Source organism: Perognathus longimembris, chromosome 15, assembly GCF_023159225.1.
Source record: "Perognathus longimembris pacificus isolate PPM17 chromosome 15, ASM2315922v1, whole genome shotgun sequence".
Lineage (NCBI taxonomy): Eukaryota > Metazoa > Chordata > Mammalia > Rodentia > Heteromyidae > Perognathus > Perognathus longimembris.
The window spans coordinates 38,796,959-38,811,395 of NC_063175.1; the positions used below are offsets into that span (position 1 = coordinate 38,796,959).

Consider the following 14,437-nt stretch of genomic DNA (forward strand, 5'->3'; position numbering starts at 1 on the left):
CCTTCCTTCCTGCCTGCCTGCCTGCCTGCCTTCCTTCCTTCCTTCCTTCCTTCCTTCCTTCCTTCCTTCCTTCCTTCCTCCCTCCCTCCCTCCCTCCCTCCCTCCCTCCCTCCCTCCCTCCCTCCCTCCCTCCCTCCCTCCCTTCCTCCCTCCCTCCCTCCCCTTCTTGCTAGGCAAGTGCTCTACCACTTGAGTCATATTTTTTAATTCTTTTGGCTTTTAGTTTTTCAGATAGGGTCTTATTAAATTTTTTGCCCAGGGTGGTCTTGGATTCCAGTCTTCCTGACTTTGCTTCCCAAGCATTACAAGCATGCACCACCATGCCCTCCTTTGCAGGTGTTTTTAACATGCACCCGTGAGTTTGAACTTAACACCTCCCTCACTATATTCTGTCCCTTATTTTATCTCAGATATCTTTATGACAAAGTAGTACAGGGTTTGTAACAATTCTAAGTGCCAGGATTGGATTGCGATTTTTGTTGGTTTTTATTCTGTGAGACAATCTTGATTCATAACCCAAGCTAGCCTGCAACTCACTATGTAGTTCAGGTGGACCTTGAACTCGAGATCTTCTGAGACAGTCCCTGAGTTCTAGGATTACATACATGCCCCAATATACTTGACTTTGAGATTGCAATTTTTAAAAAATTAATTTGTTTATTTATTGTCAAAGTAATGTACAGAGGGGTTACACTTTCATACATAAGGAAGTAAGTACATTTCTTATCAAACTGGTAACCTCCCTCTCCCTCATTTTTCTCCCACCTTCTCCCCTCCCCAATATACCCCCCCAATTGTACAGTTGGTTTACAGCATATTGTCTTATAAGTATTGTTGTTGCATTGGTTCACCTTTTACCCTATGTCTCTCCATTTTGATGTTCCTCTTCCCTTCCCTAGTTCCAATAAACGTACATACAATACCCGGGGTACCAGAATCAGTTACAGTGCCATCAGAGATAGAACCATGGGGAAGAAAGACAAAAGAAAAAGGCATAATTTCACATGGTACATTGAAAATATCAACAACAAAGATAAATCACTTATTTCCATAACTTGGAGTTCATTTCGCTTAGTATTATCTTATGTGTTCATATGTACATAGCTATTGAGCTATTGTGGTTTTCTGCTAGGCCTATCCTAGACATGTACTAATTATTACCAATGAGGGAACCCATAAAGTCTGTTTTTTGGGGTCTGGCTCACTTCACATAGTATGATTTTTTTCCAAGTCTTTCTATTTTCTTAAGAATAAGGCGATGCCATTCTTTCTGTTAGAAGCATAGAATTCCATTGTATATACGTATCACATTTTCTTAATCCATCCATCTACTGAGTGGCATCTGGGTTGGGTCCATATTTTAGCGATGGTAAACTGTGCTATGATAAACAAAGTTGTGATGTTAGTTTTAGTGTGATCTTTCTTGTAATCCTTTGGGTAAATGCCCAAAAGCCGGGTTTCTGGGTCATAGGGGAGCTCTATGTTTAGCCTTTGAGGAACCTCCACGCTGCTTTCCAGAGTGGTTGAACAAGATTACACCCCCACCAACAGTGTAGTAGGGTTCCCTTTTGGCCATATCCCTACCAACATCTGATGTTATTAGTTTTCTTGATAATGGACATTCTTACTGGGGTGAGGTGGAATGTCAGTGTTACTTTGATTTGCATTGCTTTTATAGCCAGTGATGTTGAGTACTTCTTCGTATCTCTTGGCCATTCTCATTTCCTCTTTGGAGAAGTCTCTCTTTAAGTCTTTAGCCCATTTTTTAGGGGGGCAGTTATTTCTTTGAGGATTTGTTTTGGGAGAATTTAATTTTTTGAGTTCTAAGTATATTTTAGATATGAGGCCCTTGTCTTTTGAATGGCCAGTAAAGGTCTTCTCCCAGTCTGAGGGCTCTATTTATCTTGCAAGCTATATCATTTGCCATGCAAAAGCTCTGCAGTTTGATGCAATCCCATTTGTCCAACCTTTTTTTGATTTGCTGTGTTTCTGGGCCTTTATTAAGAACGTTTCGACCTGTGCCAAGGAGCCCTATTGTTTCTCCTATTCCTTCCTGCAATGTTTTCGGCCTATCTACTTTTACATCAAGGTCTTAGATCCATTTGGACTTGATTCTGGTGCAGGGGGATATATAAGCATCTAGCTTTAGTTTTTTTTTTTTTTTTACAGGTGTTTAACCAATTTTGCCAGCACCCTTTGTTGAAGAGGCTGTCTTTCTTCCATCATATTTTTTTGGCTCCCCTATCAAAGATCAGGTGGCCATAGGTCTGTGGGTTCATTTCTGGGTCTTGAATTCTATTCCATTGGTTCTCAGGCCTGTTCTTGTGCCAATACCAATCTGTTTTTATTACTATAGGTTTGTAATAGAGTTTGAGGTTTGGTATTGGTATTTTTTCATTACTGTTCTTCCTGCTTAGGATTATTTTTTTTTTCTATTTGGGGTCTTTTCCATATACATTCTTGAATTGCTTTCTCTATTTCATTAAAGAATGATGTTGGGATATTGATGGGTATTGCATTGAATTTGTAGATAGCCTTTGGCAGTATTACCATTTTCACGATGCTCCTCCCAGTCCAGGAGCATGGGAGGTTTTTCCACTTCCTTAGTTCTGCTTTAATTTCCTTTTTCATGTTTTTAAAATTTTCATCATAAAGATCTTTCACTTCTTTGGCTAAGGTTATTCCTAAGTATTTTATTTATTTTGAGACTACTGCAAAATGAGTTGCTTTCCTGATTTCAGCCTCACTGTTTGCATTGTTTGCATACAGGAAAGCCATTGATTTTTGAGGATTTATTTTATACACTGCTACTTTGCCAAAGTTTTGGATCAGCTCAAGTAACTTGGGAGTAGAGTCTATGGGGTTCTTTAAATGCAGGATCATGTCATAAGATTGCAGTTTTTATGTCCACAGTAATATGTCTGCTAAAATTGTTTGGATTGATCTAATAATGTGAAAATGGCATAATATTAATTACTTTTTGGTCTTCTATAGATGAGTTAGGTCAGAAGAATCAAATACTGGGTAAGGTACTTTGTTTCTATTAAGGCAGTATAAAAGTAACAAATGTAACACTGAATTTTATTTCTTTCTAATTATAAAGTAAAAAAATACTAGTAGAGTGATATTTCTAATTCTGAAATGAGGTTTGGAGGTATAGGTCAAGATGAGGGGTCACTTAGTAGATACTGATTATCCAGAAGTACTGGTAACTGAGACATGTCACAAAATAGCCCTACCAAAGAAGTCAGAATTATAGAATTGTGGTGATAGAACTGGGCACAGAAATGCTATGAACTGACTGATTGTGTTCTTTTTCTTTTTTTTTAAAGTATAATTACTGCGCTGGGAGTATGGCCTAGTGGCAAGAGTGCTTGCCTCCTACACATGAAGCTCTCAGTTCGATTCCCCAGCACCACATATTTGGAAAACGGCCAGAGGGGGCACTGTGGCTCAAGTGGCAGAGTGCTAGCCTTGAGCAAGAAGAGGCCAGGGACAGTGCTCAGGCCCTGAGTCCAAGGCCCAGGACTGGCCAAAAAAAAAAGTATAATTACTATTGTTTAAAAACATCTAGTGATTAAGAAGGAAGAGTTTGGTTTTAGCAACAGTGACTCTTAAAATTTGCCTCTTAAGGGCTGTGAATGTGGCTTAGCAGTAGAGTGCTTGCCTAACATGCATGAAACCCTTGGTCCGATTCCTTAGCACCACATAAATAGAAAAAGGCAGAAGTGGTGCTGTGGCTCAAGTGGTAGAATGCTAGCCCTGAGCAAAAAGAAGCCAGGGACAGTGCTCAGGCCCTGAGTCCCAAGCCCCAGGACTGGCAAAAAAAAAGTCTTTTAATTTTAATTGAATTCACTTTTTTTTTTTTAAAATAACCATAGCAAACTGAGTCACTTATGAGAAGTGGCTTTACGTGCTTGTTGGAGCTTAGCTTCTTAGTGATAGTCCCAGTTTTAGGGTGTTTGTCCACATAAATAATAACTATTCATGATAGGAGGATTTTCAAGTGTAAAGACAGAGATTAAGTCAGGTGCCAGTAATGTTCTTGAATAAGTAAAACTTGTGCATCAGTGCATGACAGTGAGAGAGAATAATCCCCAAGAAGGAATAGGCTGATGGTATTGGTACAGTAGGTTGATGGCAGTAATTTATAAATGATTAGAATCTATTTTTTTTTTTGGCCAGTCCTGGGGCTTGGACTCAGGGCCTGAGCACTGTCCCTGGCTTCTTTTTGCTCAAGGCTAGCACTCTGCCACTTGAGCCACAGCGCCACTTCTGGCCATTTTCTGTATATGTGGTGCTGGGGAATTGAACCCAGGGCCTCATGTATACGAGTCAAGCACTCTTGCCACTAGGCCATATCCCCAGCCCGATTAGAATCTTAAAATTGAGGTTAGGAGGGACTTCCTCTTCAGAGGACTTCAGGAATGTTAACATTTTTAGGAAACAAGACATGTAGCTGGGCACCAATGGTTCAGTCCTATAATCCTAGCTACCTAGGAAAGCTAAGACCCGAGGGTCACAGTTCGAAGCCAGCCCAGGCAGGAAAGTCTGTGAAACTCCTTAATTCTAATTAACCACCAAAAAGCCAGAAGTGGAGCTGTGGTTTAATGGTAGAGTGCCAGCCTTGAGTTAAAAAAATTTAAAAAAAGCTAAGGGACAATGTCCAGGCCTTGAGTTCAAGCCGTAGTACCGACACAAAAACAAAACAAACCACCCCCCCCCCCCCGCCAAATATTATGCGTGCATATAACCAGTATTTCTTGCTAAGTACCACATCACTCCTTTCTCCATAGTCAGATAGTTTAGAATTTGTCCTTTCTTCATCTTCCGTTGTTCTTCAACTTTGCTACAGTGGCTTCTGCCCTATCACTCCTAAGGCTTCCTTTTCCAAGGTCATCTACATAGGAACGTCTCTCAGATTTTATAGGGTTCTGTCTACTCTATTGTCTACTCTATTCTGTCTGCTCTTTTGTCATAAACTACATCTTTCTAGAAATGCTTTTTGGTGTCCATGACATTGCTCCTTTGTGACATTCTTTTGCTGTGGGGTTTTCTTCCTCTGTCTATAACTTTCTTTTTCTTTTTTTCTGAATAATTATTTTTTGTCAAAGTGATGTATAGAGGGGTTACAGTTTCATATGTAAGTCAGTGGGCACATTTCTTGTACAATTTGTTACCTCCTCCCTCATTTCCCCCCTCCCCCTTTCCCTCTCCTCCTATGAGTTTGTCCATAACTTTCTTTTTTTTTGTGTGTGTGTGTTTTTTTTTTTTTTTTGGCCTGTCCTGGGCCTTGGACTCAGGGCCTGAGCACTGTCCCTGGCTTCTTCCCGCTCAAGGATAGCACTCTGCCACTTGAGCCACAGCGCCGCTTCTGGCCGTTTTCTGTATATGTGGTGCTGGGGAATCGAACCGAGGGCCTCGTGTATCCGAGGCAGGCACTCTTGCCACTAGGCTATATCCCCAGCCCTGTCCATAACTTTCTTAATGACATTCATCCAGACTATTCTATGCTTCCTTCAGTCTTCTCAATGACCTTTCTTGTCTGTACTATTGCTGAGGACTTACAAAGTGTCTGTTTCTTTTCTAGACCAAAGAGCTTTTGAACAGTGCCTCCAGCAGCCTGTTGCACATCTTGAGAGCACACTAACAGCTACCTTCTTCTTTCGTTAGTACACTTAATTGCTGTATATATTAGTTACCTCAGCCAGAAACCTAAACATTTTTTTACGTTCCTGTGTTCTTTTATTCTCAGCACCACTAATACCACACACACACACACACACACACACACACACACACACACAATTAGTTAATTCACCATTTTGTGTCTCCCAGTTCTGCATAGTCCTTTCCCACTCAGGAAAGTTAAAGAGGCTAACTGGTTGCCTTGTTTTCGGTTCTCCTATCTTGATGTCAGTTTGGTTTCTATACTTCAGAATGAAACTCTTTGAAGATAAAAAGCCAGATCATGCCACTCAGTCTTCCATGAAGATCAGTGGCTTTCCTGTTCACAAGATCAAGTCCAGATTCCTTCTCATGATCTAAGCTCTGCTGATGTTACTAGCTTTCTCTTTCAGCACCACGTAACCCACATCTCACCAAACTTACCTGAAGCCAATGAAGTGTTCCCTGGGCTACTTAACGTTACCTGTGCCTTTTCCTTCTTGAGAGCTCAGCCTCCCTGATCACCCTTTTGCCTACAGAACATTCCTTTTCTATATAGACTATATATATATTTTTTTTCAGAGTAGGTTTCACTGTTTAGCATCCCTGGTTAAATATCAGTATATATTGCCTCCTGATCACTGGGATTACAATTATAGATTTGTACCATCATGCCTGACCTCTAAGCTAAGAGCTTGGTCTTCTAGTAGAGATGGTTTAGGGCCACACTGCAGTGGATTGCTTTTTTTTTTTTAATTTGTTTATTAATTGAACACAAATTTTTTTACAAGGTGTTGTGCAAAAAGGGTACAGTTACATAGTAGGGCAGTGTGTACATTTCTTGTGATATCTTACGTCCTGTTTTTCTATCCCTTCTCTAGGTCAGGTAGACATATATACAATATACAATGTATCAAGAACATATACAGTATTCACAGACTTGGTCTCTACTGTCTCTCCGTCTCCCTTTGTTAACAGTCATATATCAGGGAGATCATGCCCCTTTGTTTTCTGTGTTCTAGGCTTGTCTCGCTCAACATTATTTGTTCGAGTTCTGACCATTTCCCTGCGAATAACAATATTTCACCATTCCTAATCGCTATGTAGTATTCCGTTGTGTATAAGTACCATATTTTTTGGATCCATTTGTCTGTGGAGGGGCATCTGGGTTGTTTCCATATTTTGGCTATTGTGAATTGTACCGCGATAAACATGGAAGTACAAATGTCTTTTTGAAATCTTGGGGTTTGCTGTTTAGGATAGATGCCTAGGAGTGGTATGGCCGGGTCATAGGGTAGGTCTATATTGAGCTTTTTGAGAAACCTCCATACTGTTCTCCAAAGTGGTTGTACTAATTTGCACTCCCACCAACAATGGAGAAGGGTTCCTCTTTTCCCACAGCCCCTCCAGCATTTGTTGTTGCCTGAGTTCCAAGTATAGGCCATTCTAACTGGGGTGAGGTGGTATCTCAGGGTTGTTTTTATTTGCATTTCCTTTACCACCAGGGATGTTGAGCATTTCCTCATGTGTTCCTTTGCCATTTTTATATCTTCTCTTGTGAAGTCTCTCTTTAGCTCCTTTGCCCATTTCCTAATAGGTTTATTGGGCTTGGAGGGGCTTAGTTTTTTGAGTTCTCTGTAGATGACCGATATCAGGCCTTTGTCTGTTGCTGTGCTGGTAAATATCTTTTCCCATATCGTTGGCTGTCTTTCTATTTTGGTGGCTATGTCCTTAGCTGTGCAGAAACTTTTTAATTTGTAGTAGTCCCATTTGTCGAGTCTTTCCCCTATTTGTTGTGCCCCTGGGACTATATTCAGGAATTTCCTTCCTGTGCCTATAAGTTCTAGTGTCTTTCCTACTCTGTCCTTCAGTAGTTTCAAGGATTCAGGTCTGATATTGAGGTCCTTGATCCATTTTGAGTTGATCTTGGTGCATGGTGATAGGCTTGGGTCTACTTTGAGTTTTCTGCATATGGCTGCCCAGTTCTCCCAGCACCAGTAGTTGAAGAGGCTATGTTTATTCTATTGTATGTCTTTAGCTCCTTTGTCGAATATCAGTTGGCTGTAAGAGTGCGGTTTTATTTCTGGGTCTTCAATTCTAATCCATTGGTCTTCCAATCTGTTTTTATACCAATACCAGGCTGTTTTTGTTATGATGGCCTGGTAGTAGAGCTTGAAGTCTGGTATTGTGATACCTCCTGCACTGCTTTTTTTGCCTAGACTTGCTTTGGCTATTCTAGGTTTTTTGCTGTTCCATATGAATTTATGGGTTGCTTTCTCGATTTCAGTGAAGAATGTGGCTGGGATTTTGATAGGTATTGCATTGAATTTGTATAACAATTTGGGCAATATGGCCATTTTCACTATATTGATTCTGCCTACCCATGAGCATGGGAGGTCTTTCCATCTCCTTGTGTCTTCTTTGATTTCCCTTATTACATTTTTATAATTTTCATTGAATAGGTCCGTCACGTCCTTGGTTAAGTTGATCCCTAGGTACTTTATTCTTTTTTTGGCTACTATAAATGGAATTATTTCCATAATTTCATTTTCTGTTTGTATATTGCTGGTGTACAGAAAAGCTGCTGACTTTTGTGGATTGATTTTGTATCCTGCTACTTTGCCAAATTGGTTTATTAGGTGTAGGAGTTTGGGTACTGAGTTTTTTGGGTCCTTCAGATATAAGATCATGTCGTCTGCGAATAGGGATAACTTGATTTCTTCCTTGCCGATGTGGATCCCTTTGATGTCCTCCTCTTGCCTTATTGCTATGGCTAGGGATTCCAGCACTATGTTGAAAAGAAGTGGGGAGAGTGGGCATCCTTGTCTTGTTCCTGAGTTTAGGGGGAATGACTTAAGTTTCTCTCCATTTAATATGATATTAGCGGTTGGTCTGTTGTATATGGCTTTTATTGTTTTGAGGAATGTTCCATCTATTCCTGTTTTTGTGGATTGCTTTTGTGTAGCATAGTACGTAGCATGCCATGAACAGGTACTTCTAGGAATGCAGAGCTAAAGTAAATGGTGACATTTGCTTGAGTTACTGAATATGATGGACAAATTGAAGGCTTGAGAAAAGGTCTGTCAGTCTGTATTCCCTCCCAGCAGTACAGGTAGAGCGAGGGGAGTGAAACAAGGATCTACCTTTACCAATTCTAGACTTAACCAAATTCTATCAAAAAATAAAAACAACCCTAGATTTAAGCAAAACTTTTTTTTTTTTTTTTTTTTTTTGGCCAGTCCTGGGCTTTGGACTCAGGGCCTGAGCACTGTCCCTGGCTTCTTCCCGCTCAAGGCTAGCACTCTACCACTTGAGCCACAGCGCCGCTTCTGGCCGTTTTCTGTATATGTGGTGCTGGGGACTCGAACCTAGGGCCTCGTGTATCCGAGGCAGGTACTCTTGCCACTAGGCTATATCCCCAGCCCCTTAAGCAAAACTTTTGTCTGATTAATGTATCTGTGGCCTGCTCATAGGGTACTTGATTAGTGCCCACTGGCAGTGTTATCACATAGGATTTGTGTCTCAAACCCATTCAGACTAGTATATTCTCAATCACTAGTTTTATCTAGGAGCCATTTTAAGTTTTTTTCAATTCTTCTGTTTTCCCATATGTAAATCTTTGTCAACTGAAGAAAAAGCAGTAAAAATAGCATTTAAATTTTTTCAAACAAAAACACCTCAGCAATCTAATTCAAACTTGACTGCTTTTCAGTTTTACCTGGTATCTACGTGTGTGTGTGTGTGTGTGTGTGTGTGTGTGTGTGTGTGTGTGTGTGTGTGTGTTGGTCGGTCCTGGGCCTTGAACTCAGGGCTTTGGTCCTGTTCTTGAGCTTATTTTACTCAAGGTTAGTGCTTTATCACCTGAATCACTTCACTTCTAGGTTTGTTTGTTTTGGTAGCTTATTGGAGATAAAGTGTCTCATGGACTTTCCTTCTTGGGCCTGCTTTGAATCTCAATCTTCAGATCTGAGCTAGGATTCCTGGTATGAGCCACCTGTATCTATACATTGTTTTATAGTAGTATATGTGATAACTTTGTATGTAGGTATTATACATTTCTCCAAGTTTCTCCCTAATGCTACAGTAACTATCTTTGGATATCATAACATTTGGTTCTTTGAATCTTTTCCATTAGGGAAGATTATCAGAGAATGTATTTATAGGGCCAGAGAATGTAAAAAAATATAAAATTTGTTTGGATCTGTCTCCTTTTACAGAAGGGTTACACTGAAAGGAGACATGAATCTGAAAGCACCTCAGAGAATTGGCCAGTGTAAGGAAGGAGAGGAGGGGAAGATTTTGTGTGTAAAAGTTAATTTTCCAAGAATGTAGAAATTTGTATCAGATGGTATATGTAAATATATTTTTTTTGTTGGTCAGTTATGGGGCTTGAACTCAAGGCCTGCGTTCTGTGTCTCTCCCCCCTCCCCCCGGCTACCCCTCTACCACTTTGAGCCACAGTGCTACTTCCAGTTTCCTGGTGGCTAATTGGAGATGAGTCTTGAGTACTTTCCTGCACCATCTGGCTTTGATCTCAGCCTCCTGAGTAGCTTACAGGCATAAGCCACCAGTGCCTGGGAACATGTAAATGCTTATTAAAGCTTTTTAAAGAGTAAATAAAAGTTTGTAGCCATTATAATTCCCAGCTAACTTTGAGGCTTTAAAAAAATATCCTTTTAAGTACTAACATTCAATTCATGAGCTAAATACATGAGTTGAATTATTTTAAGTCTTGCTAGAGTTGTTTTTAGAACCATGTATTTTGATGCTGTGTCTTAGTTTGTGTTGGGAGATGTCTCTGTAGCTCATGCTTTCTGTAGGGTTGGAGAATGTATTTTACTGTCTCATAAAATTAAGCACTTTATAAACAAATTCATGTGAAAAAGTTAGATGCTTTAGTGTCACAAACTGTTGTGCTTTTCCAGAGTGTGTGGTTTATGTCTAATGAAAACTCTGTCAGTAGTGTATACAGGTCATGTTTCAGTGGCTCACAGCCCAGATTGTCATCTCCTTCTAGTCTTCCCTTTTTAGAGATAGTTTGGAGTCAGATTTTGTCAGATTTGCATTCTTTAGAGATAAAATATGTTTAGGCCTTGCACAAAACATTCCAGGTTAAATATAGTTATTGTTTTTATTCTACCCCTTTGAACCTTTCTAGTTGACAATTTTGTTCCACTAAAATGCCAAGGAGTAGAGTAGAGAACACTTTGTCTCCTCTAGATGGTTATCCAAGTCACTTAAAAGCAACCTAGAGTGGAATACACAAAGCTTTACAGACATAGATGGTATTCATATTTATATAGAGATATATTTAGATGGAGATGTTAACCAAAATACCTAAAATTTTGTTTTCTAAAGAATGGGAATATAGAGACTTTTGAGTATATACTTTTAAGTGTGCTGTAGTGTTTAATATACACCATGGACATATATTCTGTTCTTTTAAAACCAGTATACATTTAAATAGCAGAATACTGCCCCAGCTTATTTGACATGGTCATTAGTTGGGCTGTTATTTTGTTTTCTGTGATTAAACCTTGATGAGAAATCTATCAGTTGTTTCTGCTGTTTTTAAGACATTAAACTAGTACTTTCTTTCCCCCCCTCCTCACCCCCAAGGTCATTTGGATCCAGGGTTTCTAACAAGTGACAAGACATCTGGCAACGCACCACTTAATGAAGAAATTAATATCGCCTCTTCGGACAGTGAAGTAGAGATTGTGGGTGTTCAGGAACATGCAAGGTAGGCTATTAATTGGAGTATTTTGGCATCTAAAATTGTGGATTTTACTTTAATTAGGAAATAAGTGATTAGTAAACAGTTCATTGAAAGGTAAGGTCCTATCAATTTTTTGGTTGTCTTAAACACTTTTTATTGAGATAGGTTATGAGCTTCAGAATGTGCTCCATATTGTCTTATATCAAGAATTTATCAAGATGGGTGCCAGTGGCTCATGCCTGAAAATTGTAGCATCTCAGGAGGCTAAGATCCAAGGATCACGGTTCAAAGCCAGTTTGTGAGACTCTTTTTTCAAATTACCTACCAAAAAGGCCAGAAGTGGAGCTGTGGCTCAAGTGGTAGAACACTATTCTTTTTTTTTTTTTTTTTTTTTGGCCAGTCCTGGGCCTTGGACTCAGGGCCTGAGCACTGTCCCTGGCTTCTTCCCACTCAAGGCTAGCACTCTGCCACTTGAGCCACAGCGCCGCTTCTGGCCGTTTTCTGTATATGTGGTGCTGGGGAATCGAACCTAGGGCCTCGTGTATCTGAGGCAGGCACTCTTGCCACTAGGCTATATCCCCAGCCCCTAGAACACTATTCTTAAGCATTGTCAGGGACAATGCCCAGGCCTTGAGTCTAGTACCCAAAATAATCAAACAAAAACTTAGTCAAGTTTTTAAAACGCTTTTAAACAGATATTTAGACAACTTGACAAATTTTTCTCTTAAAGCAGAAGTATCTCTGCTTTTTCACCTCATTCTTGCTTTTCATGTTACATTGGGAACAAACAACTGGGAAATATGCATTAGAATCATATCGTATAGTTAAAAAATTTAAAAAGCCACAAGGCATCCATCCAGTTAGTGTGTCCTGTTAACATAATTTTATGAAGTATGTCATTCTTTAGGGTAAGAGTGAACAGTCTTTGGTAGCAGGCTAAATCTAGCCTGCCTCCTGTTTTTCTATGATTGAAAGCTTAGAACAGTTTTTACACTTTTAAATAATTGTGGGAAAATTATACTTTGTGACATGTGAAATGCATATGAAATTCAAATTTTAGTGTTAAGAAGGTTATGATAGTGGAGTCATATCATCTGTGTCAGAGTTCTGTAGTTTCAACAGACAATAACCTCAGTTTTAGGTAAAATCATCTAACCTTTGGTTGGAAAAACTTTGCTATTGTTTTAACATATGTTCATCAGCATTGGTTTCAGCCTTATCATAAGTGTTTTTTGGGTTCATTTTATTTTGTAGACAAGTTCATACCATTTCTGAACTAAGTTAGTGACTTTAGCTACCTTTTATAATTAGTTAATGTTTTTCAAGGGAGGTGGTACTGGAGTTTTGAACTGAGTGCTTTGTGATTTATAGGTACTCTACTGGTTGAGCCATGCCTCTAGCCCCGGTACTAGGGTTTAAACTCAGAGTTTTGTGCTTGCTAGGTAGGTGTACCCCATGTACCTTTGAGCCTTGCTTCCCAGTGTGTGTGTGTGTGTGTGTGTGTGTGTGTGTGTGTGTGTGTGTGTGTGTGTGTGTGTCTGTGTCTGTGTCTGTGTCTGTGTCTGTGTCTGTGTGTCTGTGTGTCTGTGTGTTTTCCTCCTGCTAGCCTTGAACTGTGATCCTACAAATTTCTGCCTCCCGGTTAGCCAGGATAACAGGCCTGGGCCCACACATCTGGCTGGCTACATTTTAAATTATATGTGAAAACATTACTTTCAAGGAATTTATTTTCATAGTTATGAAGCATAAAGCTGTGATTTATTCTGACCTATTGATCTGAATCTTGGGGGTATCGTATTTTATAGGTGACAGATCCATTTGGAAGCCTCAGTGGTAGTTAATACTTTCCACACAATAGACTGTAGAGTTCATAGATTCTGTTGGAGTATTTTAACTAAATCTGTAACATTTTAATGTTAGCTTTTTAATTGGTCTTTTTCAGGATTGAGTAGAGTTTCACTTGACTACTCTGTCTTTCTAAAGTTTTTCAGTTGTTTCTATAGAAGTAGCCTGTTAATCCTAAGACATCAGGAGTTAGGTAGGCAAGAGACTTTCTTGTTGGTTGTTTCAGAGTTTGCCCCTTTGGGTGCTTGTATCTCATCTGGAATTTATTTCTTTTACACATCTAGGGTTGCAGTTATGAAGTATTGATGTGCTTCTGGCAGGGTCATCGCTTGGAAAAAGGTTTTAGGCTTTGACCAACATCTTTTTGTTTCTAATTTGAATTGCATGTATAGATGTTTTGTTTGGACTTAGGTGTCCTATTCTTTTGCTTTTGATATTCTATATTGCTATGGGTTTTCCAAGAGTTTTTAGATTCAGACTTGGTCCTTGAATTGTTCTCTTTGGGATTGTGTTCCTTTGGCTTGTGTTGAATGTTATTTCTTCATATTGGAAGAATTTTGTTTGACTTTTGCACTCAGTAATTCTAGTTGTGATATGTCTCCCATTTGATAAAGTTCTTTTTCTTGCATGCTAATATATTTCTCTGTTTTTTTATTTTGGATTTTGATGTGTCTACTTAGCATCTGTTTCTTGTAGTAATTGGTTAGAAAACGTGATTCTGAACTAATGATTTAATGCATCCTTTATGGCTGCCTTGTATTGCTGTGGTGAGCTCCTGATATCTAATTTGTTATCATTCCAGATGTTCATTGTTGGACAGTCGAGTTTCATAAGATGTTCCTTGCTAGTAAGATGAAGACTTTGCCAACCTCTCTTGTTCTTCTGTTCCTATTTAATTTTATCTGAAGTTTTTGACTCTCATGTCAATATTTTCCTTGTCCTTGGTCTTTTTTCCTGTTCTTTTACTAGCCTCATTGATAATTTTCTTAGGAAGATAAATGTGAATACTGTAGTAAAGATCTTTCTTTTATGGGACACTTTAAAAAAATAAATATTCAAGGCTTTTGGGAATAATCAGATTCCATTAGTTTAATGTGTCAATCCTAAGGTTGTTGTTCGTATTAATTTTCCCCTCAGCAAATGAAATTGACACAAGAAGGTTTTGTATTTAAAACTGAGAGCTTCATAGGACCAATTACTACCAGT

At 39.2% G+C, this 14,437-nt stretch overlaps 1 protein-coding gene across 4 annotated transcripts in view; it reads left to right on the forward strand.

Moving 5' to 3' along the window:
* C15H18orf25 (chromosome 15 C18orf25 homolog) overlaps positions 1-14,437 on the forward strand; it is an 83,227-nt gene that overhangs the window by 60,773 nt on the left and 8,017 nt on the right. For all 4 annotated transcript variants that reach the window (XM_048363710.1, XM_048363709.1, XM_048363713.1 and 1 more), the window contains one exon: positions 11,287-11,410. In XM_048363710.1, coding sequence (XP_048219667.1) covers positions 11,287-11,410 — 124 coding nt within the window. The remainder of the gene's footprint in view (positions 1-11,286; positions 11,411-14,437) is intronic.